Raw genomic sequence first — 24,383 nt, 5'->3', positions numbered from 1 at the left:
TTCCTCACATTTTAATCATTGGCAACCGATGTACATGATCCAATTGAGGACTTTTTTCAGTGCTTTACAGGTACAATACATTTGGGGTGCAACTCCAAGTTCATATTATCACGAATAGAGAATATAAAAGAAAAATATACAATGTTATACTATACAGCTATACAATGTTTAACACAGTAAGCTTGCTGTTGTAATCTGTTGCATTATTGCAGTCCAATAACAAGCATAGATCGCCAACTTGTGTTTTTTCAATCCAAGAGAAAGAACAGTTAAAGGAAGAAAAGTAAATGTTTTACTTGTGCGGATAAAAAAAACAAAAGCAAAAAAAATCAATCAAATTCGGAGTAAGCTCGTTTATTAGTCCGTGTAAAGCAAAAACGTATGTTTTCTAAATTTGACACACCACAGAAAAAGTGTTGTAACAACCTTACCAAAGTTAAATGATTTAAAAAAAGTATATTCAATGAAAGTTAAATGATTTTTTTTTTAAAAAAAGAAAAAAGAGGCCTCAAAATTTTGAGAAATCAAGCCATTGTCTCCACTCTCAAACACTGTGGGCGTGTCCGCGGAATGTACTGAAACCACACCCCTTCAACTGCCAATCAAATACCAACACTGCGACTTGAAAAAAAAGAAAATGGAATTTACTTTACATAGCCTTTAAATTGTCGCTCCCCCATGCAAAACGAGTATCTCGCGACTTCAAATGACTCGATGTTTACATGCGTGCTCACCGATGACAACCGGTTAGAGCCAACCTTACTCCAGACCAGGTATGCGATATACTTTCACAATTTAACAAATATATCTTTTTAGAGCAAAATATGGCTGTGCCACAGGCTCACCATTCTGGAGAGAAAAGCCACGGACTCCTTTCGAGGAACTAAACCCAGCCCACTGGTTCGGGTATGTCGATAAGAACCCTTGAGGACAGATGACAGAGCAGAGAAGATCCCTGATGAGCAGACACATGAAACAGGAAGCGGAATGCGGTGGTCCCTGAAGTGGCTGGTGTGTCAGAGAAAACTCATTTCAAACCCACCAACAACGCTCACACGAAAGCTGGTTAACCCCAAGGACAAAAAAATACATACAAAATCTCAAGAAGCGACGACAGCAGTGTTGTTTTTGCAGTGCAGCGTATAGTAATGAGTGTAATAACCTTTGCATTGGAGAGACCAATCGACCTCTACACAAACACATATATTATATATCATTTTCTTGTATTTCTTACACATTTAAAAACATTTGGGAATTTGCAAGCCTCACCTCATATAGAAATATATATTGAAAATAGTGATTCAAATTCTATTTCATTACTCTGTTATGTGAAACTAAAAGAAAACTAATTCATACCCAAAATTTGGAGCTGCATGATTTTCTTTGGACAGTGACATTGTTGAATGTAGCATGCTCGGCTATATTCAAGGCCATATGAATATGGCAATACGAAGGGCTTAAGTAGCATTTTAAATCTAATCTGCTGCTAATCACACACCTTCGTGTGAGTGACACGAGGTGTGTGATTGACAGCTGAGCCACGCGGCCTCGCCACAAGTCTTTCGGCGGCTTGGAAAACCTTTCGGTTTTTATTCTTTTGTCGGATTACAATTGGTGTGACTAATAGGATGACACAAACAGAAATTTATTTGATACAAAGTACACAGCGTGCTCTCTCATTCCTACAATAGAAGTGTGTGCGTCATTCATTTGACTCAAACTCGCACGACAAGAATAATCTGAAAAGCAAGTGAAGCGAAACCTTCGAAGTTGAATGCCTGCGAGTTCGTACAATTGGGTATTTTCTGGCTAAAATATGCATTGAAAGTTGCTCAACTTATACTCATACTTCATGTAGCAAATTTTTATTTTTTTCGAAACACCACCTTACACATTGTATATGAACTATATAAAGAAAAAAGTGAGGGCAACCATAACTAGGTTTGACACCCCTTAGTACAGTCACAGTGGCCTAATAAGCCTTTTGCATAGTATTGTCAGTCCATGCATTGATTCTTCACAAGCTTGTGGAGAAAATCTGGGCTGACGTGATGGTGATGATAATGATGGTGAGGATGATAATGATGTGGGTAATTATTCTCACATGAACTTTGCACGTCGAAATGAATAAGCAGTGCTTGAACGTTTTTTTTTTTTTCTTCTCGTCCTTTCTCAGCAAGATGACTAAACGCTGAATTAAATCAAGTACTCAAAAACAAGGACTCGTGAGGCCGACGTAGGGTGGATGAACCCCTGGATATTTATAGAAGACAGTCTGCGTCTGCCTAAAGCCAACAAGCGAATGTTTTTGTTTTTTTTTTTAAATGGAGATCATGTCTCCCCTTCTCCCAGCGATGAAGAGACAAACAGAGGTGAGACTCCACGCTGCATGCAAAACACTCGCTGATGACACACGACTGCACGGACATGAACAAACTTTTCCCAATCAACTCGCTGTCTGATTCATCGGAAGACAGAATAAATTCGCGCGTGTCTCGTTTGGGATTGGGAATGAATGGCGAAGGGTACAAAGAGAGCCCCCTGCATTGACACTCATTGGAGCGTTCACAGATTTGTTAGTCCCGCTGGTTTGCCCACAGGAAAATAAACCCTCATTTTTAGTGTCTACAAACATGATCATTCATTGTCACTGTAGTGGATCGAAAAAGTCTACACACTCTTGTTCAAATGCCATTTTTCGTGATATTAAAAAAAAAGACAAGAAAACTGGGGCTGCAAAGAGGTCGAGAGCAACATTAAAGGACGAGCAGGAATTTGTGCCAAGTAATGGCTGTTAAGTATGTGTTTTACATATTACAAAGAAAAAAAATGCATGTGCAAAAATGTGTTATGGTCCGATGATTGGTTAATTTTGAACACGGCCGCAACTCCACTTATAAGAGGGTGTGCACACTTGTGCAACCCCATCATCTCAGTTTATCTTTACTTCCCTTCTCAGAAATATACGTTTTCATTTGAGTTGCACGGGTTATTGGTCACATTAATGGTGGAAAAAGTTTTGAAATGATTTATCTTGGTCTCATTTTAGGATATCAAGATACTTGACATTGCAACAGGGGTGTGTAGACTTTTAATATCTGTAAAACAATGATATTTAGGGACAAACATCTTATTTTGGTGACAATCGATCATGATTTACAAGAAAAAAAGTATTTAACGTCACAAAATATTATGATAAACATAATTACAACAAAATTACAAGAAAATTGACAAATATACTGTGAACATATATCAAATTATATCATTATTAGATTACATAGCCCTCCGAAAAAAATGACTTTTCCTATTGAAAGATTCAACTTTCTACATTAAACAAATTAAATAAATCACTGCTTTATTCTCATAACTTTACTAAAGCAATTTTAAAAAATAAAATTAAACTACTTTTCTCATTGTGACATTTTTCTTGGACTCAGGACTTTTTTTTTTTTTTTACACTTTGTGAGCAAAAAAACAACTTCTTGATGAAATAAAAGACTTTATTCTTTTAACAATGACTGTGTGGGGGTCACCACACTCCTGTATAAATTTCATCCATAAACACAGTCATAATCAAAAAATGATCTGTTAAAATGGAAAAGCTAAAAGTGAAATGTTGAATGGTTTCACAACAAAGACTGGAGAGAAAAAAAAAAAAAAAGCACTCGATCCAAAGGTCTTTTTCTTGGCACAATTATTTTGTCTTCTTGCCCTTTAACCGTTTTGCTTTCCCCGCTGATTTGGCGACATCATCCTGTGAAACAACAACAACAAAAAAATTGGATTAGAGATTTATGATTATGCTACATTAGTGTTCCACTCATCTTTTTTTTTTTTTCCTTTTGAGTGGCGCTATTGCAGCGGCTGAGAGTTTTAGACAGGCACTTGGCGCTTTTAGCTGCCTGCCGCGCCACCGTCTCGGGGAAATATGCTAATTGCAACCTACTGATTGGCCAAGGTCGCTTCTTCTTCGACGTCTGCCCGTAATTGTATGAAATGGGAGCGCAAAGGCACTCCTTTCCATGAGCGCTCTTGTACAAAAGCTTCTCTCGGCTTGCGTACCAGCGTGAACTTTGAACCCCTGTTGTATGGACAACAGCAGCCAACAGACACAGAAGAAGAGAAATAACCCGAGAGATTCTCACAAAGCGTTACAAGAAGCGAGCTCATTTGACCTTCGCTCGCAACCGTAGCGTCCGTCTTGCATCGGACGGCTGTTAAAATCAATACGCGTGTTGTTGCAAAGGATCGAGAATGGATTGACAAAAGGTGCCTTTTCAAGGGATTTGAGAAAAAAAAAAAAAGTGAATCGTTATGTTTTTTCTTTATATTTCCATCATGCATCACTATGGAGACACGAAACATAAGCAGCACCCTGGCAAATGTCACATTTTGTTTTTCCCCCTCACGTTTTCTTTGATTGTTTAGCTCGGTGATTCCAAACCGCTTTGAATGTGCCGCGGGAAATTTCCCTTAATTGGCCCCAGAAATAATTATATAAATTATTATATACTACAAACAAAGCATATTTGTTCATCTATCTATGTCAGCGACACATAGTGACAAACACATAGCTTTGCCTCAGGAAAGTGCACTTAGCCCAACACTAACATATCATACAAAATGGCGTGTACGAGCTAGACAGACCATTTTGCAATACTTACAACCATATATTTTGTAAAATGATAATATTACTTTGTCACTTACAGTACTTGCAAAATAATGCACCTGTGTGGCCAGCTAAATGGCATTTTCATTCATTTCAATGGGAAAAGGATTACGAGCGAGGTCGTGGAATGAATTGAACTCGTATCTCAAAACACCACTGCCACGTTAAAGCCTTGTTTATCGCGACGGAGGACCCAGCCGCAATATGTGAAAATATGCAATAAATAGAGACAGTATAAAAACATAATTTAACATAGTTTTAACCCTCTCACACACACTTCAATTACAAAAAAAAACAAATTTGTCAACACACATACAGTATGCAAGGGAACTATGTTGGAGTGAGTTGAGCAGATTAATTTTGGCAAAAGTATTGCTCTGGTGCCATCTTGTGGCATCTTTGTCCCAAGCAACTATGTTAAAGTGAGGAGCTTCATTTAGACAAAACTAGTGCTTCGGTGCCATTTTGAGACAAAGGAACGATGTTGAAGTCAGTTGAGGAGCTCCATTTCGACAAAACCAGTGCTTTGCCGCCATCTTGCGGCATCTTGGTGCCAAGGAACTATATTGACGTGAGTTGAGGAGCATCATTTCAACAAAAGTGGTGCTTTGCCACTATAATAACAATATATATATATTTAAAATGTAAAGTATGAGCCTTGGCTCGCTGAAAATTGGGAAACACTTTACATCAGGGTCTTCTGTTTACACCTTTTATTTACGGGGTTTATGCCTTTGGGTGGGATTTTTCAAAACGCGTCGTAGTGTGCCACCAAGCTTTGCTAATGTAAAGTCATAATTACAGTTCCAAATATTTCAACGTTGCGACCGTTGTAAATCCTGTCTACTGGTGTGCAGGTCTATCTAATGTTGTGGTCTGTGAGTGTACTAGTAACCCTCGAAGAAGTGAAGTGTTTTGCCTCTTGACATGCTGATTTAGCAGAAACTGGGTTTGGAGCTCAGTGAGGTTTGATTGGCAGAAATGAGGTCAGGCATTCAAGTGGTCGGGATGGCGGCGCCATTATTTTCCCTGATTCCACTTTCGTTTCCGGCGCAGGCGTGGATACATTCTTGTCGTGGTCTGTAGTTGAAAATATTGCAAGACTGACATTTTTTTTTTTTCTTGAAAATAGTAACTGCTACCTAATTTACCTGTGATGATGATAAATTGCAAAGCATTTGAGGTTTTGTCTTTGTGTCTGGGCCATGCAAGTGTGACTCCCACAATTGGTGGAGTGGACATTATATTGTCATTTTAGCCATTTTCAGGGGTCCTTCAAAGACAATTCCTTCTCAGAGATTTTGTCTGATTGTTACTTAATTTCAACTGCAAGCATTAGACAGATGTGCGATGCTAAATTGTGACGCATTTGTATTTTGTTCATTACATGGGGATGCATGTCGGCGACTAAAACGCTTAATAACTCAGCTCCTCAAGGTCACAAACGCCTTATGTTTAAAGGTCCCACATTGAAGAGATTAATCGGTGCCCTACATAGGCGGACATTATTAATTCCACAACTCTTTATTGCTGATACTACATTTTTCACCCCGCTATAGATCCGACAACCTTGCTGGAAGTTATCCTCAGGAGGGCAAACTAAAAGTTGTGCTCCGGGCTTGATTTGGAGACTTAAAAGTCCACAAACATTGGAATAAAATAACGATTCAGCGATTCTTTTTCAACCCCGCTTAGCTGGTTCTCAGCGGTAAACACGGGAAGCGAGGGTAATGGGCATGTCGACGCTCTTGTCTGGGTTTTACGTCGCTCGTAAATCACAATTGGGCCAATAAAAAGCTTGGCACATTGGTATGTTAGTGTAATTTTGCTTTAATTAAATAGGCAGGTCTAAAACCAGATTAATGCGTCCTGGTCGGACCTTTTTTCTTTTCTTTTCGCAAGGCCAATGTGGCGTGTAAATATAATTAATCACATTAATCGGAACACTTAAATCGGCCACGCGGCTGATATTGTTGCCACTGGCTCGCTCCGACACGCTAAAAACAGCAGCGCTCTGATTAATTTTATCGATTACCCCCGTTCGGGCACCTCGAGACGGATCGCGGCGTACAAATACCGGGCTAATCGAGGTAGACGGTCGCCGGCCGGGAGTCTGGCTCCGCTCGAGGAAGCCATGGAACGTTCGTCCATGTGGGATTAGTGTGAATCTATGAGGAGCGCGACACTTTAAGCGCGCGGGTTCCGACGCCACGGCGGCATTTTGGAGAGCGGAGCATCGGGATGCAATTAAGCGTCCAGAATGGGCTTGCGATTGCTTTTCAATCACATAATGGCGGTTAAAAGAGGTTTGTAAATCCTCCAAGTGGATGGACACAGGTGGCCATGGTGTCAACATGAATTTTCAGATGTCTTCTTTATTTTATTTGTTTTTAATATCGTTTTCTTGAAAAAATTAGAAGCAGCAATTTAAGTCTTTTTTTCCTGTCAAAAATGTTTATTTGAGAAAAAAATTAAATGTGGGTCATAATAATGCAAGAATAAAGTCCAATTGTAGAGACTTTTTCAATATTTTGACAAAGAAAAATTTGAAAACAAGGTCCTTTTTGAATAAAAAAAAATAATACATAACTTCAGAGAAAAAAGTGGGGGGAAAAAGATCATAATACAAGAATGTGCAATTTTAGAAAAAAAATGTTTTAATGTGAAAAAATAGATGGAAAGATTTTTTGCTCCCCCCCCCCCATATAAATCTCTTCAACGCTTCCTAATCGGCAAGCAGAACCCGACTGGAGCCTGTCAGAGGTGAAATAGTTCATTTTCGCTGCTAACCTGCTATTGAAGTGACGCAGGAGAGACAAAAGTAACATTTATGTTTGAAATGAGGTTCCCAGGCCATTAGCAGGGCGGCGGGCAGGTAGCGGCCTGCGCCTGTTTTCGCGCACAGCTTGACGTTCAGCTAACCGTTACAGCGGAAATCTTTTTTTTTTTTTTTTTCACGAATACCTTTAATCTACATGTGATGTTCCAGTTCAAAGCGCCATCGTGCCGTCAATGAAATAAGTTTGCGGAGCGTGAAGATGGTTTCAAAGCGGCCCGGCGTCTGACTTCGGGGCCGTCGGCGGCGAGGGGGATTGGGGGGGGGGGGGCGTTTGATTTCTCTGAAAGCAGACACTCCAAAATGGTGTCCAAATGTGAAGGCGCTTCCTGGAGCGAGGAGTGGCAAAGCCACAGAGACGCGATCAAGTACACGTGTCGTAACTCTCAGGTTTTGACATGCTAGTCTCAAGCAAGTCCAAAGTCAAGTCATTTTATTAATGAAGTCTTACCTAAATAATTCAGTTCTAATAAAGAGAGAAGACCAATAAATTCAAATTATGATATTACTGGCAAATGTATCTAACCTATATGTAGGGCAGAAGCTATCGAACAATTTTAGAATCCTCAAAATAGTCAATTAATTTCTATAATCGATTACTTGTCAATTAAGTGATTAACTGTTACGCCTTTAGTGGGTGGTAACGCGCTACATTTAATCCATTTACTTGAGTAACTTTTTGGAAACATTTTATTTGTAAGAGTAGTTTTGATGAAAGTTGATGAAGTACTGCAATTTCTTATGTATAATGCGCACCCATGAATAATACGCACCCCCAAAGTTCTGGAAAACTCTTTTACCTATGTATAATGCATTTTTACAATGCATGATTTTCCTTCTACCCATATGACCAAAAGGAAGCATTATCTGTATTTTGTTAGTATTTTCAAAGAATTATTCTGAAGTTAAGCACTTTATTCGAACACGTAATACTTTCTATTTATTTTCTCTTATTTTGAAATTCACAGCTCTACTTTTATTAAGTAAATGAGAAAACACACAGTTGTGCTCATACGTTTAATTACACAGGCAGAATTTGTAAGATGGGTACAAAGCAGGTACTCTCACTTGAGCCAAATGTTTTTGGGCTACGCTACCCACCTCTGGTGACCTGTAAATTTTGAGATTTTTTCAAAATTATACTTCAATATTTGTACTTGCTGAGAAACTTCAGCTCCCCACTTCAGCCCAATTGTGGGCGATAATGCCCTGATGAGGTGGTTCGCCAACCGACGGCGGCGTATCTGAAGCGGACTCATTACTTTTTGTTTACAACACAATTCGATAATTGATAAACTTGTAAGTTGGGCCAAGTTTGTTATTCATTGTGCCAAGTTATCAAAATGGGTATTGTATACCATTGACAGTAAAAATTCCGTTTTACTTTTGTACATTTCAGAGTCAGGACTTTTTTACTTTTACTAACGCAAACGAGTTGAATCGGTACTTGTGCTTTTTTCCAATGTTTTTTTCTTATGTATTTATTTTTTTACACATGTACAGTATCTGTATTTCTACTTAATCACAGCGTGTGAGTACTTTCCCCACCTCTGCAAATAACCACCACCAAGCTCAACATTCAGATCTCAGAGTAGCCGTGTCAGCAGTAATGAGGGCCAGTGGAACTTTTCTTGGAACACGGGTGTCGTTCTTTAGCTGAGCATCATTCAAAGAGCGCAGCAAGGACGCGCACTGACGTCGTCCGACCCTTTCACGAGCACACCGTACCTTTCGTCAAATGACGGCGGGGTAATGCAACTTGTCCGACCGGATCCTTGAACCCAACGCTCTGTCGCCACGGAGACGCTTTCGCATTCGCTCCTAGATGCTATCCCTGTGTCAATATGACATCGCGGTCCTGCGTTTATACTGGATCGAATCTAAGATGCCTTAATGTCCAGAGCTGTACATCTTTTCACCTCGTAGAACTATATAGAATCCCTTTTAAGTTGGCCTCATTGTTTTCATTTGTAATACTTTTTAAAACCATGCACGCACACCTTAAAAACCAAACAAAACTGAGACGCGTCTTACAGATGAGGCGGTGTATCCCTCTTCCACCAATATGCTTCGAGCACAGTTGTTGATGTGCTTGAAGCGGTCAGGACCCAGCAGAATCCCTCCATACCACCGGGACACCACCACCAGCACGTTACGCACGTCCAGAATCTATAGTGAAGCACAAATAAAGTCGACACACAGTGTTATGGAAATTTGTCCTTAAAATGTACAAAAGACATTTGTAAATTTGTAAAATAGTCACATCTCTGGGGTGGTTGCACAATTGAATTTGAGTTGACAATTGAATTTGAGTTGACAATTGAATTTGGTAGCTTGGTGATGGAGTGAGTAGAAGTCCTAGTTGTAAAGTTGAAAAAATGCAGAACAAGTAACTCACAAAAAAAGATAATCAAACCATGTAGAAGGGATGCGGGGGGAGCGGATACGCATCGACATCGTCGTCTGCAATGCATGTCACAGATCTAATTTGATATAGACTGATTATTAAAGACGATTCCAATTCCGCATCGGTGCCTAAAGCGGCCTACACAAATAACAGCAATCGAGCCAAAATGTTCAATTTTCCCTCCGCTGTCAGCAAAGGCCTGATTATTGGTGGTATGTCTCTAAAAGGTTATCTTCAGTAATTATTGTGTGGTGTGGAGTTAGTTAAGAGTGATTTTTCCTCCCACATCGACTCAGAAAAAGCTTGGGGCCGACAGTTGTAAATGTTAAACCTGCCACTCACAGGTGTTGGTACTACGTCACACATATGCACATAGTGCGCTGTGTTGGTTGACACGCCTCTGCAACATCACGTGGACATCGGGGACAGTGCCTCTGGATTGGCAGACTGGGGTGGTGGTCCCCCTTTTTAATAAGGGGGACCGGAGGGTGTGTTCCAACTACAGGGGGATCACACTCCTCAGCCTCCCTGGTAAGGTCTATTCAGGGGTGCTGGAGAGGAGGGTCCGTCGGGAAGTCGAATCTCAGATTCAGGAGGAGCAGCGTGGTTTTTGTCCTGGCCGTGGAACAGTGGACCGGCTCTACACCCTCGGCAGGGTCCTCGAGGGTGCATGGGAGTTCACACAATCAGTCTACATGTGTTTTGTGGACTTGGCGAAGGCATTCGACCGTGTCCCTCGGGGAGTCTTGTGGGGGGTCCTTCGGGAGTATGGAGTACCGAACCCCCTGATACGGGCTGTTCGGTCCCTGTACGACCGGAGTCAGAGTTTGGTCCGCATATCCGGCAGTAAGTCAGATTCGTTTCCGGTTGGACTCCGCCAAGGCTGCTCTTTGTCGCCGATTCTGTTCATAGCTTTTATGGACAGAATCTCAAGGCGCAGCCGAGGTGTAGAGGGGGCGTCCGGTTTGGTGGCCTCAGTATTGCATCTTTGTTTTTTGCATATGATGTGGTTCTGTTGGCTTCATCAAGCCGTGATCTCCAACTCTCACTGGAGCAGTTCGCAGCAGAGTGTGAAGCGGCTGGGATGAGCATCACACCTCCAAATCTGAGACCATGGTCCTCAGTCGGAAGAGGGTGGTGTGCCCTCTCCATGTTGGGGATGAGATCCTCCCCCAAGTGGAGGAGTTCAAGTATCTTGGGGTCTTGTTCACGAGTGAGGGAAGAATGGAACCGGAGATCGACAGGCGGATCGGTGCAACGTCTGCAGTGATGCGGACCTGGTATCGGTCCGTTGTGGTAAAGAAGGAGCTAAGCTGAAAGGCGAAGCGCTCAATTTACCGGTCGATCTACGTTCCTACCCTCACCTATGGTCACGAGCTGTGGGTCGTGATCGAAAGAACAAGATCCCAGATACAAGCGGCCAAAATGAGTTTCCTCCACAGGGTGTCCGGGCTCTCCCTTAGAGATAGGGTGAGAAGCTCGGTCATCCGGGAGGGGCTCAGAGTAGAACTGCTGCTTCTCCGCATCGAGAGGAGCCAGATGCGGTGGCTGGGGCATCTGATTCGGATGCCTCCCGGACGCCTCCCCGGGAGGAGACCCCGGTGACGCTGGAGAGTCTACGTCTTTCGGCTGGCCTGGGAACACCTCGGGATCCCCCCTGAAGAGCTGGATGAAGTGGCTGGGGAGAGGGAAGTCTGGGTGTCCCTGCTAAGGCTACTGCCCCCGCGACCCGACCTCGGGTAAGCGGGAGAAAATGGATGGATGGATGAAAATCATATAGAAATGACAACTAAATAAAATGTAAGCTAATTTAAGTTTTTGCCATATTTTTGGCTTCAAATTAATGGACATTGTGTTGTTCGTTTTGGTGTGCGCGTCTTGGCCACCTAGTGGCAATACAATATAGACTTATAGATATACTGTACATGAAGACGGGTCTAAGCTACTCAGTGAGCCGCAGTGATATTAGTGGTTCTTCGCAGAGGATAAAGAATATACTGTATGCCTGTTAGTATTCTTGTATTACCTGTCCACAAGTGTTGGTCCACGGTTGGTGTTCAAATATCAGTTTCTTAACGGCTTACAACACCACGACACAGATGCTATTTGGTAGTCTGTCGATGGCACTTTCCATAATGTGTTAGCAGCGGACTTCAAGACAAAGTTACGATTTGCAGAGCGACACGGGGAAGCAGCTGGGAAACACAAATCTTGACGGTGCCTACAAAGGTGGATGTTGTATGAAATTACGTCGCATGCTTGGCATTGTAATTGGAGTGTATTGCATCAGAGTAGCTTTATACATACCATGTGGTTGGCCGTGTATCAAGATGCGTATCGCAACGGTGTCAGTGATGAAGCTGCACAATCCCTGACATGGAACAAGATGATGGATTAAACTATAATCCTCTCATCAAAGTCCCAGTAAATCGCGAATCACGATATCCCTCCCCTTTAAAATTGCTCAACTCGCACAAAGAGTGCAATCCTTCGGTCTTTGGAGGAGTAGTGGGAAGGACTGCACATCTGGCAACCCAAATTATTAATCAGTGCCTTCTTTTATTCATCATGGTGCACTTGGATGCTCACTGGCAGAAAACCACCAATCAAGAATAAGAAAACGGGAAGAAAGGGTTGCGGGGAGAGCAATGAGATTAGAGCAGAACAGATTAATGCCAAAGCACTCGATTCAAATTGCTCTGTGCGCCGTGAGTGTCATACGGAGAAGATAAAAGCGTGTGTTCCCTCGCCGCGACAGATGGAAAGAGAAAGTGTCACTTTGAGATAGGAATGGACCTCATCCATGAGTCTTCTTCGCTCATGTGTGCAAGTTTGACATCTATCAGAAGTAAAAAGAACTATTTGAAGCCAAATATATGGAACAACAGAGCGAGAAATTCCCAGAATTCAATTCAAAGTATGAATTCTTGCTACAATTTAAGACAGTTGTTTTACTCTTCAACATGTCTTTAACAGCTTTCTGTCAAAATAGTCTTTTGAAGGGCCAAGGCCGAGTACGGCTTTTGTTACCATGTGAACCGGGCAGCTGTGTGACAACCGTGGGAACTTTGATGTATACGCTCGCCCACCCCCCCCGTAAAGACAGCAAAAGCACTGATTATATTTTCGCTCGTGAAGGCAGCACTTCACCAAGCCGCCAAATTGCACTTGCCTATTAGTGTGCGGATCTGTTTCATGGACGAATCAAGGCAAATAAGGGGCCAATCAGATCAATTAATCAAATATAGTCGGTATTTTTCACTGTACTGTATGTTTTTATAAACTACATTATAAAATAATTTATTCTTTATTTTTTTGGGGGTGAGGGCTGGAACAATGGCATTTCCATTCATTTCAATGGGGAAAAGATGATTTGAGACACTGAGTGTTTTGACCTAGGAGCACGGTCAAGGATCAAAATAAACTTGGATGTCAAGGTACCGCTGTATTTCCTTGACAATAATTACTACTTTCCTATTTACTAGGGCTTTTGGAACTGTCTTGCGGCATTACACAAAATGCCCTGACAATTACTCGTGTGTGTGTGCGTGGGATTGTGAATAACAATGCCATCTAACAACAGCAGCTGGGAAAAAAACGGGGGGAAAAAAACAGCAGTGGTCTCTTTGATATGAGAATTGAGAAGATTAATAACATCGCTGCTGGGGGACAGATTGCCAGGTTACACAATATGGAAATGCTGCAACTTGTGTAACCATTTGCACTGGGTGTTTGTGTGAACAATAGTACGTTGACTTAGGAGTTTATTTTGTTCTGTGACCAAGCTCGTAACTCAATTTACTTTCAAGGATTCAAGGAGTTTAACCGTCATACCAACACACATTTGCACATGATACGATGCACGAAATTAAATAGCCAAAGTCCCAGAATAGTCCAATAAGTCTCAAGACTTGTGAAATACAAATTGAATCAGGAAATAACATGCAATGAGACAAGATAAAATGACTTATTTGCAATTGTGAACGTGTAAAGGTGCAAATCCAGCAAGGACTTGGATGCAGGAAAAATATGAAATGCCAGGGGCTTGAATTGCGCATAGTATTTAAATGATATTGCTATGGTCCTTGTACTTGAAGATAATATAGTGTTCATCGTGCAAGGATCAATAGGCATGGAGGTGGGGGGGGGGGCTGATGGCTGATATCGGGGCTACAGACCACTGTTCAAGTTCAATAGCCTAACTTCCGGAAAGAAGCTGTTCCTCAGCCTGGTGGTCCTGCATTGGATGCTCCGTAGCCTCCTGCCCGAGAGGAGCGGATGGAAGAGAGGGTGTGTGGGATGGGTTGAGTCTTTGTATGTTTTTGTACTTTGCTTCCAATAAAGAAACATAGCACTGTATTGTACACAGAACAAAAATATAAACGCAACACTTTTATTTATATTCCGATTTTCTGCAAAAAAAAAATTCTGCAATTTAGTGTCACCCATCTGTCTGGTATAAAGTATGTATTTTAACGTTGGTAGCAATCGGACAAAATCTCTTAATACAAGTTGATTTTTCAAGGACCTCTGGAAATGGCCAGAAACTGGCCACTTCAAACCACAATGGCCGACTGGGTTCTTGACACTTTTTCGTAGGAATTTTGAATTTAAAAAAAATTGAAGCTTGTGTGGGCACCTAATAAATTTCTAGTGCATTACGGATAGAATAACCATATCTGGAGAAAACTTTTTAAAGGTCAGCAAATTAGCACGGAGAGCGAGCAGCGGACCGTGGGAGGCTGCAGAGAGAGGCTTCCTCATTAACAATCACACTTTAAAAGGCTCGGCAGACTTTGGAAATGAACACTCCGTGAGCCTGGAACAGACACAATTAGGCATAAAGCATTTTCTTTTTGATGGAGCTTGGAAATTGTACCGTGTTTTACACACACACACACACACACACACATATATATGTATATGTGTGTGTGTGCATCTGTGTGTATACATGGGCAATTATATACCTTTTTAGTTTATTGGAAGTTGTATTTGTGAAATTAACTTTTTAAAATGTCTTCCCATTTTAAATTTCAATATCATGATATTGTAGGGCTGCAACAATTATTCAAATGACTCAAATAATTCACTTCCAAAAATAAAAAGGTTGATCTAAAATCTCTGCCTTGGACCTGTGAAGGGATAATTTTGGAATATTGTTACTGCAGTCGCACGCAGCACTCCGTGTAGTAAAAAGTTAGCGTGATGACGATGAGGCAGGAGAGAAGAGTCCGTAAAAGACACATAACATCCACATTTTGGGATCATTTCATACTCAAGGAAGATAATGTGCCGTATCGATGTTAGCTAAATTAATATAGTCTACAATCGCGAGTTAGAATGTATTGTAATGCCCCCACAATTGGTCACGGATAGACACAGACGCATTTTTAATCCAGTTATTGAACAAAAGAAAACAAGCGGGTAATAAGCACATTCATACACGAGCTACAAAAGCTACCAAATTCATACACGAGCTACAAAACTCAACTCGACACTCTCATTCTCTGACGCCCACGTCACTCACGTCACTGGTACGTTACTTATTTTCTCCTGACATTACTTATTAAAAAAAGATGAATTTGTCAACATGACTTTTCCCCTCTTGAAAATAGACTCATTTTGAATTTCTGTGGCATTTAGTAGTGCAGACGCTAGACATGTTTAATTGGCGTCAGGATTGATTGTTTGAGAACCCCTACGCAAAATGATCCGTCCCTGCGTTTTGTAGCACGCAAGAGAGTCCGTGTTGGGGTGAGTGCGCGCCTAATGGAACGCTCACCTGCAGCAAATGGAGCAACCTGCCACCTGCCGCCGTCTCGCCGTCGTCCTCGCAGTCCTGCAGGAAGCTCTTCTTGTCCTCGCAGTAGATCCTAACACACAAAAACAAACAGAGCGTAAAAATAGTTTGGTCGACTTGTCGCCGCCAGTGAAGACATTTTAAATGTCAGCAACTCCTCCCCGGGTTGGCCAGCTACAACTCATTATAGCGTGCACAAAAAAAAAGAACAAACTCACACAAAAAGGCAAAAGACAAGTGTGTGTCTGCAAAAACACACACAAGACAAGAGAGTTCTTTTTTGACCTTTAATTGCAGTCACATGACATTTGGAGACAAGCGCAAAATGCAAGCGTGCATTACCCACCCACCTGTACGCGTAGACGTTGTGAGTGGCGCTGGCGATCTTCTTGTTGTCGTACAGTCTCTCCAGCACGGTTTTGACCTGCCGATCAGCGTCGTTGACAACAAAATGTTTTTCTTCATGACAAATGTGACACAAGCCAAATGGGAAACAGGAGCTTTGCGGTGGTCCTAATCAACTGCATATGGAGGAGGCGGACGTTTTTGGAGGTTTTTTTTGAGGCACCAAACCTGAGCCCAGGCTTAAAACCCTATTTTTGATCCTTAACCCTTGTTTGAAACCTTAACCAGGCTTGAAACACTCATTTAAAACCCTACTTTGAAATCCTAACCCTTGTTTGAAAGCCTAATTTGAAACTCTAAACCTAAATTTGAACCCCTTGCCTCGTTTGAAACCTTATGAAACTCTAACTTTGGCTTCAAACCCTAATTTGAAACGCTAACCCTTGTTTGAAAGTCCGAACCCAGGTTTGAAACCTTAATTTAAAACCCCAAACCTTGTTTAAAACCCTAATTTAAAATCTTAACTTTGGCTCAAAACCCTAATTTGAAACTCCAACCCAGGTTTGAAACCTTAACTTGAATCCCTAGCCTTGTTTGAAACATTAACCCTTATTTGAAAACCCTAACCCAGGCTTGAAACAGTTTTTTTTTTTTTTTAAACACCAAGCCTTGTTTAAATCACTAACCCAGGCTTGAAACAAACATTTTAATCCCTAAAAAAAAAAAAAATTGTCATCGTCACAACCTGTCCCTAACTCATATTTGAAACCCTAATCCTTGTTTAAAAACCTCCGTGTTAAACAGGCTTCATTTAACAATAAGTTCATTATTGTGTTTTCAGTTTGCAGCGGTGAACAAATGAGGCTGATGGAACTTAATCTGCACATCATTTGCATAAAACGTGGTCTGAAAATGAACGCTGAAAGATGTTTCTCCATTAAACTGAGTCATTTTGTACTCGTAATTCATGTCCCTACTGTAGACTAACTTTGAGAATGCGTTTAGCGGCAAATTCTCAATTCTTCCAGTCCATTTCCATGGATTTCATTCAATTGTGCAGGTGAAATGAAGTCTCATGAGTGGAATTGTGCGTGTGTGTTGACCTTTGTTGAAAGTTACCTGTCTTGGCGCCACCACAGGAGCCAGGTGAGACTGGAAGGTGCTGCGGCGGTCCGTGATGCAGCCGCCGTGTTTGATCGGCGGCACCTCTTCATCTACGTCGGGATACATCCTGACGTCACCAAACGTTTGAGTCTGTTTCACGATGTTTCATTGTGTGCGTGTGTCCAAGTGTGTTTAAATGAATGCATGTAAGTGTGTTTATGTGTGTCTGTTTTTAAGTGTGGGCGTGTTTTAATGTGTTTACATTTGTGCTTAAGTGTTTGTTTAGTGAGTGTGAGTCAGTGTGTGTGTGTGTGTGCGTGTGTGTGCATGTGTATGCGTGTGGTTGAGTGTGTTTAACTGTGTCTTTTTAAGAGTGTGTGTGTTGTAGTGTGTTTACATGCCCGTGTGTGTTTAAATGTGCATGTTTGTTCGTGTGTTTTTGGGTGTGTAACGAACGGCGTTCTCCGTACCGTTTGCGTGTTCCAGGAAATGTTGCGCAGCCTCCGCGCTCAACGTGAGCCCTGCAAAGTCCGGCCCGTCTCCGTCGTCCAGATCCTCCTCCGCGGTGAGGGTCACCTTCTCTGACTGCGCCACTAGAGTTGGGAACGAAAGAGACGTGTTCAAATAATAGGGACATAATGGCATAAGTGCCATACAAAACTGGGTCAAACACAAGTAGCTGTCAGAGGGGCTTTTTCCGGACACTCGTGATAAAACCAAGGTGTTGTTTGAAATGAAATTGCCACTTTTATACTAAGTCCATGTTAGACAGTCACTCGATGGAGGTCTAAATAGCCCAGATGCGGGACCTTTCAAATGTCCTTGAATCGTATCGCATTCCACGTATCGAGATACATATTGAATCGTTTCAGCTTTTGATATCAACTACGGCACTAATTGGCATTTAGTCATCGCGGGATCAATTGATCAACGATCAAAGTTTAACCTGGTTTGAATAGCTGAGAAAACATTGTTTTTCGCTCACTTTACTCTCACACAAACTCACTGTCTCACTCTCTCTCGCAGTCACATAAACTCTCACACTTTCTTTCTGTCACATCTCTCGCTCTCTCCTTCCTCTCCCGCTCCCACTCAACTACCCAAACTACCTACCTCGTAAACCCATTCCAAACGCCCTTCTTTGATTCAAGCAAACTTCCTCATCAGTCTCATTATATTTTGTCTTCACTTTTCATGTGTCCTTTGTTAAGTTTCCACCTTTTCATTTCCTGACTAAACCTCGCTCCCCCAACAAATCCTGAGAGCCGTCAATCAGGCATTTTGGGTTCGACTTATTACCACATGAATCCCAAGATGAGGGCGTTCTCTGGCGCACAATAATGACGGAGGACCATTAATATGTTGTTGCTCAAAAGGAGAGTCTGTCTGGATAACGGACTCCGTCGGGATCGACCCACAGATAGCAACACCCCCTCCTGCAGAAGACCGGATTCATTCATGACACGTGTACAAAATCTTTCATTTAAGTACCCAGTCCACCTCAAAAGATGCTGTCAAGGAACCGGCAGGCGCAAGGCAGATATTCATCTTAATGCGATGCCGTCACTCAAAGTCAGACAATGAATGGGCAAACAGGCTTTTGTGCTCTGGGCAGTCCAGTCAAAAAAAACAACCTTTTATCAGAGATGCGAGCTGAGAGAGACCGCGCGCAGTCGCTGAGTGTGCCGTTATTCGAGCGCCCCAATACAGCTCGAGATCGGGATCGTTTATGCAAATGAGCCATCAAGCGTCACGCGACATTGCTGGAAAGAAGATTGCATTGCGTGGCGGTTGGGAGGCGCTGCGGGGGAAAGTGTGCGAAGTGCGTATCCCGTTGACACGGTGCCATGAATCCACCTCGTGTCGTGAACCGATGGAAATGTATAATAAATATATTTAAGTCGCAGGGGTGCTTGAGAGAAGCGGACGAACAATGTGTGTGCTATACATTTAATACACAAAAAAAACATTGAGTTTCTTAATTGAAACACTCGTAATGTAATGCTTTTATCCTTGAAAAATGAGACTTTATTCTTGAACATGTGACTTCATAATCTCAAATATACGACTTTTCTCAAAGTACACTGCCTTGACTTAAGTGTCCCAAGTCGAAATTTTGGTTTCGAGTGAGCTTCAGAAAACACACGCAAGGAACTGCTGTATGCCACAACTCACACCAGGACGTTCACACGCAGACTAACTGGCCAACCCGACTCCAGCCCCTGTCCCTATCCTCCCCTATCCTTGTCCGGTTTTAAAATAATTAAAATTATATTAGAGGCATTACATGAAGCCCGAGAGGGATGATTTTTGAAAAGATAATTTTCATAATATTTTGCTGTCAGGTCATAGAGACCATTTTAAGATATATGACAGTGTTGTTTTTTGTTTGTTTGTTTGTTTGTTTGAACTGCTTTAACCCCAAACTCCTGCAGTCCTCGTGTGGGCCACCTGCTATTCCGCCAATGGCCTGTTGGTGTTCTCAACATATGAATACTACAATACTTAACAGTAATTACACTTCATAAGACCAGTTTTTTTCTCAACATTGTCCTTTATGATTTATATATATATATATATATATATATATACAATCCAGTAATATTTCATCTTTATTAAAAAAGAAAATGGTGGCAGTTTTGTGGGGGTGCTACAATGTATTGATTGCATTTCAGTTGATTTCAATGGCGAAAATGAATTTGATATATATTTATAGTGATAAAAAAAAAAAGAAAACACACGCAACTTGGTCACAGAGTCAAGCCACCACTCTGCTCTATTTTTCTCATAAGATTATAATTTTTTTTCCCTTAAGTATTACTTTCTTGAAAATATTCCGCTTTATTCTGGTAAGACAACTTTTTTCTTGAATACATGACTTTTAATCCTGAGCGCACACTTTTTTTTTTTTTTTTTTTTTTTCAGTTTTTCTGATTTTATTCTCGTGACATTACAAATGATTCTCCGGAAATATTTTTTTCTCAACTGTACAGTATATACGACTTTATCCTTGTAAAGTTATATTATATTTTTAAAAGTATAATTACTCACTGTAATGCCATCACATGTGCTAAAGCAGAGCCACAGTCTCTCCCATGTACTTTTCAGCCGTTTACTGAATGCCAAGTGAACAGTAAAACGCAGCTGAACCAACCTCATGCCACCCCACAAGGCCCCGCCTCTTAAAGGCACATGCATGCACATAGGTGCACTACAATACCTCCAGCATTTTATGCTTGTATTTATTTTTTTGCGCTCATATACGTTTACAATGTGTTTAAACAGTGTGTTTTACTTCGTTTTAGTGTGTGTGTTACCATGGTAAAATGTTTATAAAGCATGCAGAAGGGATAAAACAATATTTTTAAATGGATATGGTCTCTCTATGTCGCATTTTTACCTATTGGGGGTGGGTCTAGAACATATCCACTGCGATAAAACTTTGTTTTTTTTTCTTTATGTGATATCAAACAGGCTTACCATGGTCTGCCCATCTCACCTGTTGCCGAGTCTTGAGCTTTTTCGAGCAGGAATTCTCTGATCTTTTCCACCCACATGTAGAGAATGCTCTCCCCTGCGTGCTCCCTGCAAAACATTCAAGCGGGGCAATTTATCTCGTACAACTTGGGGGGGGGGGGGGGGGGGTCGATCAAAGCGGGCTAAAAGCCAGCGATGAGAGCGAGGCACTCACACGTAAAGGTCTTCCAGGCTGTTGGCCAATCTAACCCTCTCTGAACCCCGCAGCCACGCGGCACTACAAAAAGCCGAGAACAAACACAGGGTTATCGAGTGGGGCCGTCGAGTGGCTTTTTGTGAGGGTAAATTTGTCAGATCGCCGGAGAATTAAATTTCAAAGGCAAATGGCCTGACTTGATCTGGTAGATTGGCGGGGCCGCGCTGGGATAATCAGGCGGGAGAATTATCTGGAGGAGGAGAGGGGAGGGGGGAAAAAAGTCATTAACCAGATTGCACGGGGGGAAATAAAATGATTTGTTGTTTTGTTTTTGTCTCTGCACCTGCAAACACGCCGTCAGTTTAGTCTCCTCCGTGTCGTTTGATATTTTGATGCAAAATATCCTGGAGGCCTCGTCGATGGCACACCATTCGTCACCGTAGATGGACGACAGCGCCTCCACTTCCTCCATCTGACGGGCGCGACGACGACACATCCATCATATCACAATATTTACCTTCTGTACAACTAAGGCATCAAAAGTGTCACAAATGGCGCATCATTTCTCCATTTGAATCAGGATTTCTACTTTGACTGCATATGCCTTTATTCTCTTAAGATTACAAGCTTTTACTGTAAGATGTCTCGCAAAACACAAAGCAAAAATAAATAAATAAATAAATAATTACTAAGAGGGAGCTCGTAACTGGCAAAATGTGTAAATTGGGGCACTATACACAATAAGTCAAGGGACGACTACGTACGGTATGACTGCATTTCTCGTCTCACCAACTAAGGCATAAAAAAGGGGTCCCAAATCACACATTTACAAGATAAATGGCATTTTTCTAAAAATATATGACCTCATTTTCATAACATTACATTTTTCTCAAATAGACACCTTACAGATATACAACTTTTTTTTTTTACTAGAAAACAAGATGCACAAACTACTTCATGTTTTACAATTCTATTTCATTATCTGACTGTACGACTGTAAGTACAATACTGTATGGAATTTTTCACGTCCCAGTAACAAAAATTGTTGTTGGTGTTCTTTAGGGAGCTGGAACGGATTAATGGCATGTCCATTCATTTCAATGGGGAAAGGTGATTTGAGGTAAGAGTGTTTTGGGTTACAAGTGTGGTCACAGAACGAATTCAACTGGCACCGCTGTATACAAGTTTTAAGAAAAAAGATATGACTAGAGTGGAAAGATTGCGATTGGTGCAACGCCCCCGTGTTGGCGGCATAAAAAAAGGTTTAGCACATAGACGCATCTGATGGCCATTCCAAGCGTTAAGTGAACTAACTGCTTTCAAATGTAGCAAATGAAACAAAAGGCTCAAGCAGATATGTTGAGAAATAGCTTAGTTATACTGTTTTTTTTTCCGATTAGGCGTGGTTTTTTTTAAAAAACTGATTTTCAATATGAAACATCCCACAAAAACGTTCCCCAAAAAGTGTTTTGTTTTTTTTCCTGACAGAAAAAAAAAGATCTTTCTCCAGAACCCATCACCTGATTTTCAAAATTCTTGGTGCATTGTGCTTCCAGATTCAAGTGGTCATTCCAACCAGATTTTTGACAGACTGTCACCTTTGGGGAACTCTTGTCACGTTGAATACTGTAAAATGCTAAAAAGCATCATGAAAATAAATATATATATATAGTTCCCCTTCTGTTCTTCTGCATCTTGTACGCATTATGGACCATCAGCATAACCTCGGACCATAACCTGGCATGACCTGGTTTATGCGATCTCTGCAGGTCGCATCAAACCATTACACGTAAATATATATATATATATATATATATATATATATATTAAAAATAATAAAACTAAAGGGAAAATAATGAGACCGCCAGTTGGATTCAAAAAAGGTCACTTACTTGTGAGTGTAAATCGTCTCCTTCATTCTCTATATTTATAGTGTCGGCCATCGAAACATCACTACGACTATCTAGCGAGAAAACACTCGCTGAAAAGTGTTTATAAGTGGAAAAAATAATACGAAATACGATTATTTAAGCGCTCGTGAGGGCACTTGTAGATAACCAGCGTGTTAGACTTCCGGAAAGGCACCGCTGTTCAGCAAGCTATATTGTTTCCGGTTTTTGCTTTGGTATTACAAAATAAAGGTGTAGAAATGATTGCGGAGTTTAAAAGGGAGCAAAGTAAACAACAAATCACAATCAAATTTGTATTAAATACGTTGTAATGAATTATTAATCTTTGAATTTCGCTAAACCGTCCTCGTGCTCTGACTAAAACAACTAAAATTAATTATTTTGAAAAGCAACTTCAGACGAATTCCGCTCCGGCCATATCAGCTGATATGAGTGTAAACAGAAGACAGGAGACGCGCGGACGCGCACCCTTGCTGAGGAGCTTGTTGACCTCAAAACACATCACATGCCGCCGCACCAAGAAGGGAGTTGACGCACTGCTGCTGGATTTCAACGCCTATACTTCCAGTAAGTACCCAAGTGGTACAGGACTCACAAAATTATGTTGAGCTCCTGACGTAAAAGAAAAAGGAAAGACTCTAGTACTTCCGTTACTGCACAGTGCAGTAAAAGTGTAAAAATGTGTTTAAAAAAATAATTAAAAAGTGTGGAAATGTAAAAAAAAAAAAAAAAAAAAAAGTGTAAAAATAGACAAACATACTATACTTAAACTCAATATTGCCATTCCAATCCATCCATCCATGGATTTTGCAAATTTAGTTTTTTGTTGTTATTTTCTGTTCACAACATTAGGAAACGTGCTGTTTTGATGACATAGTAAAATATTGTAACTTAATAACCTGATAAAAGAGAGAAACCATTTTTTTGCAGATGCTTTTGTTCGTGCCAAGTTATTAAAGGTTGTATATAACTGAAAGTCAAATTTCATTTTTACTTTTGTACATTTCAGAGTCTGTGCTTTTTTACTTTTACTTAAGTTAAGGGGTTTAATTAGTACCTCTACTTTTTTTTCTTTTCTTTTCCTTTTTATACAAATATCTGTATTTCTACTTAATTAAAAAGTGTCCGTACTTTTGCCATGTCTAGCATTGGCTCAATTTTTATGCTATCAAAAAAACTGTTCCCATAGCTTTGCTAACGTTGTGTACTGAGAAACAAAACAACAAAAAAGATAAATTGGGAAATGATAACAACTGCAAAAAAATGCAGCTGTTGTTTTTTTTTTTTTTTTTTTTTTTTTTTTTCCAGATTTGTTGTAGGATTTTTGAAATCCAGAAACTTTTTAGGTTGGCACAAGACAGTTTCTTCACCTCGAATCATTCTTGTAGCCGACAACATCAAACAATGCTCTTAAATAAGGACATGGATGGGGAATGTCTTGCTTCCCCGAATCTGCTGTCATTAATGCTCCAGGATTCACCTTTCTCCGAGTCGCCGCCGCCGCCGAAGTAACGAGCCTATTCTGACAAAGTAAGAGGTTGAACGTACAAATATTTGTTTTCAAATGTACGGGGTAAAAGTTGTCTGAAAAATACATACTCGAGTAAAATACAGATACCCGGAAATCAACTTAAGTGTA

General features: G+C 41.0%; 2 protein-coding genes across 4 annotated transcripts in view; one reads left to right on the top strand and one right to left on the bottom strand.

Moving 5' to 3' along the window:
- Window positions 1-1,888: 1,888 nt before the first annotated feature.
- impact (impact RWD domain protein) lies at window positions 1,889-22,909 on the bottom strand. Of its 3 annotated transcripts, XR_009769042.1 has the most exons (12): window positions 22,727-22,909; window positions 21,178-21,306; window positions 21,032-21,084; window positions 20,853-20,915; window positions 20,661-20,746; window positions 17,632-17,754; window positions 17,177-17,271; window positions 16,063-16,136; window positions 15,695-15,785; window positions 12,220-12,283; window positions 11,939-12,133; window positions 9,605-9,674 (listed from the first exon to the last, which is right to left on the bottom strand). XR_009769042.1 is itself a non-coding variant. In XM_061683653.1 (11 exons), the coding sequence occupies exons 1-11, from the start codon at window positions 22,775-22,777 to the stop codon at window positions 3,695-3,697; spliced, it is 960 nt and encodes a 319-aa protein (XP_061539637.1). In that variant the 5' UTR covers window positions 22,778-22,909; the 3' UTR covers window positions 1,889-3,694. The 3 variants fall into 3 exon arrangements, 2 of the variants coding, with proteins under 2 accessions (XP_061539637.1, XP_061539638.1); XM_061683653.1 differs by lacking the exons at window positions 11,939-12,133; window positions 12,220-12,283 and adding an exon at window positions 1,889-3,754 and having other exon boundaries at window positions 9,540-9,674; XM_061683654.1 differs by lacking the exon at window positions 11,939-12,133 and having other exon boundaries at window positions 9,585-9,674.
- A 314-nt stretch (window positions 22,910-23,223) lies between these two features.
- osbpl1a (oxysterol binding protein-like 1A) overlaps window positions 23,224-24,383 on the top strand; it is a 43,654-nt gene continuing 42,494 nt past the window's right edge. Inside the window, 1 exon segment of the mRNA XM_061683626.1 lies at window positions 23,224-23,311. The gene's annotated coding sequence lies outside the window, so the exon portion shown is untranslated.

The sequence above is a fragment of the Phycodurus eques genome, chromosome 8, assembly GCF_024500275.1.
Source record: "Phycodurus eques isolate BA_2022a chromosome 8, UOR_Pequ_1.1, whole genome shotgun sequence".
In the NCBI taxonomy this organism is placed as follows: domain Eukaryota; kingdom Metazoa; phylum Chordata; class Actinopteri; order Syngnathiformes; family Syngnathidae; genus Phycodurus; species Phycodurus eques.
The sequence above is the reverse complement of the archived record's forward strand: the minus strand, read 5'-3'. Positions and strand labels throughout refer to the sequence as shown.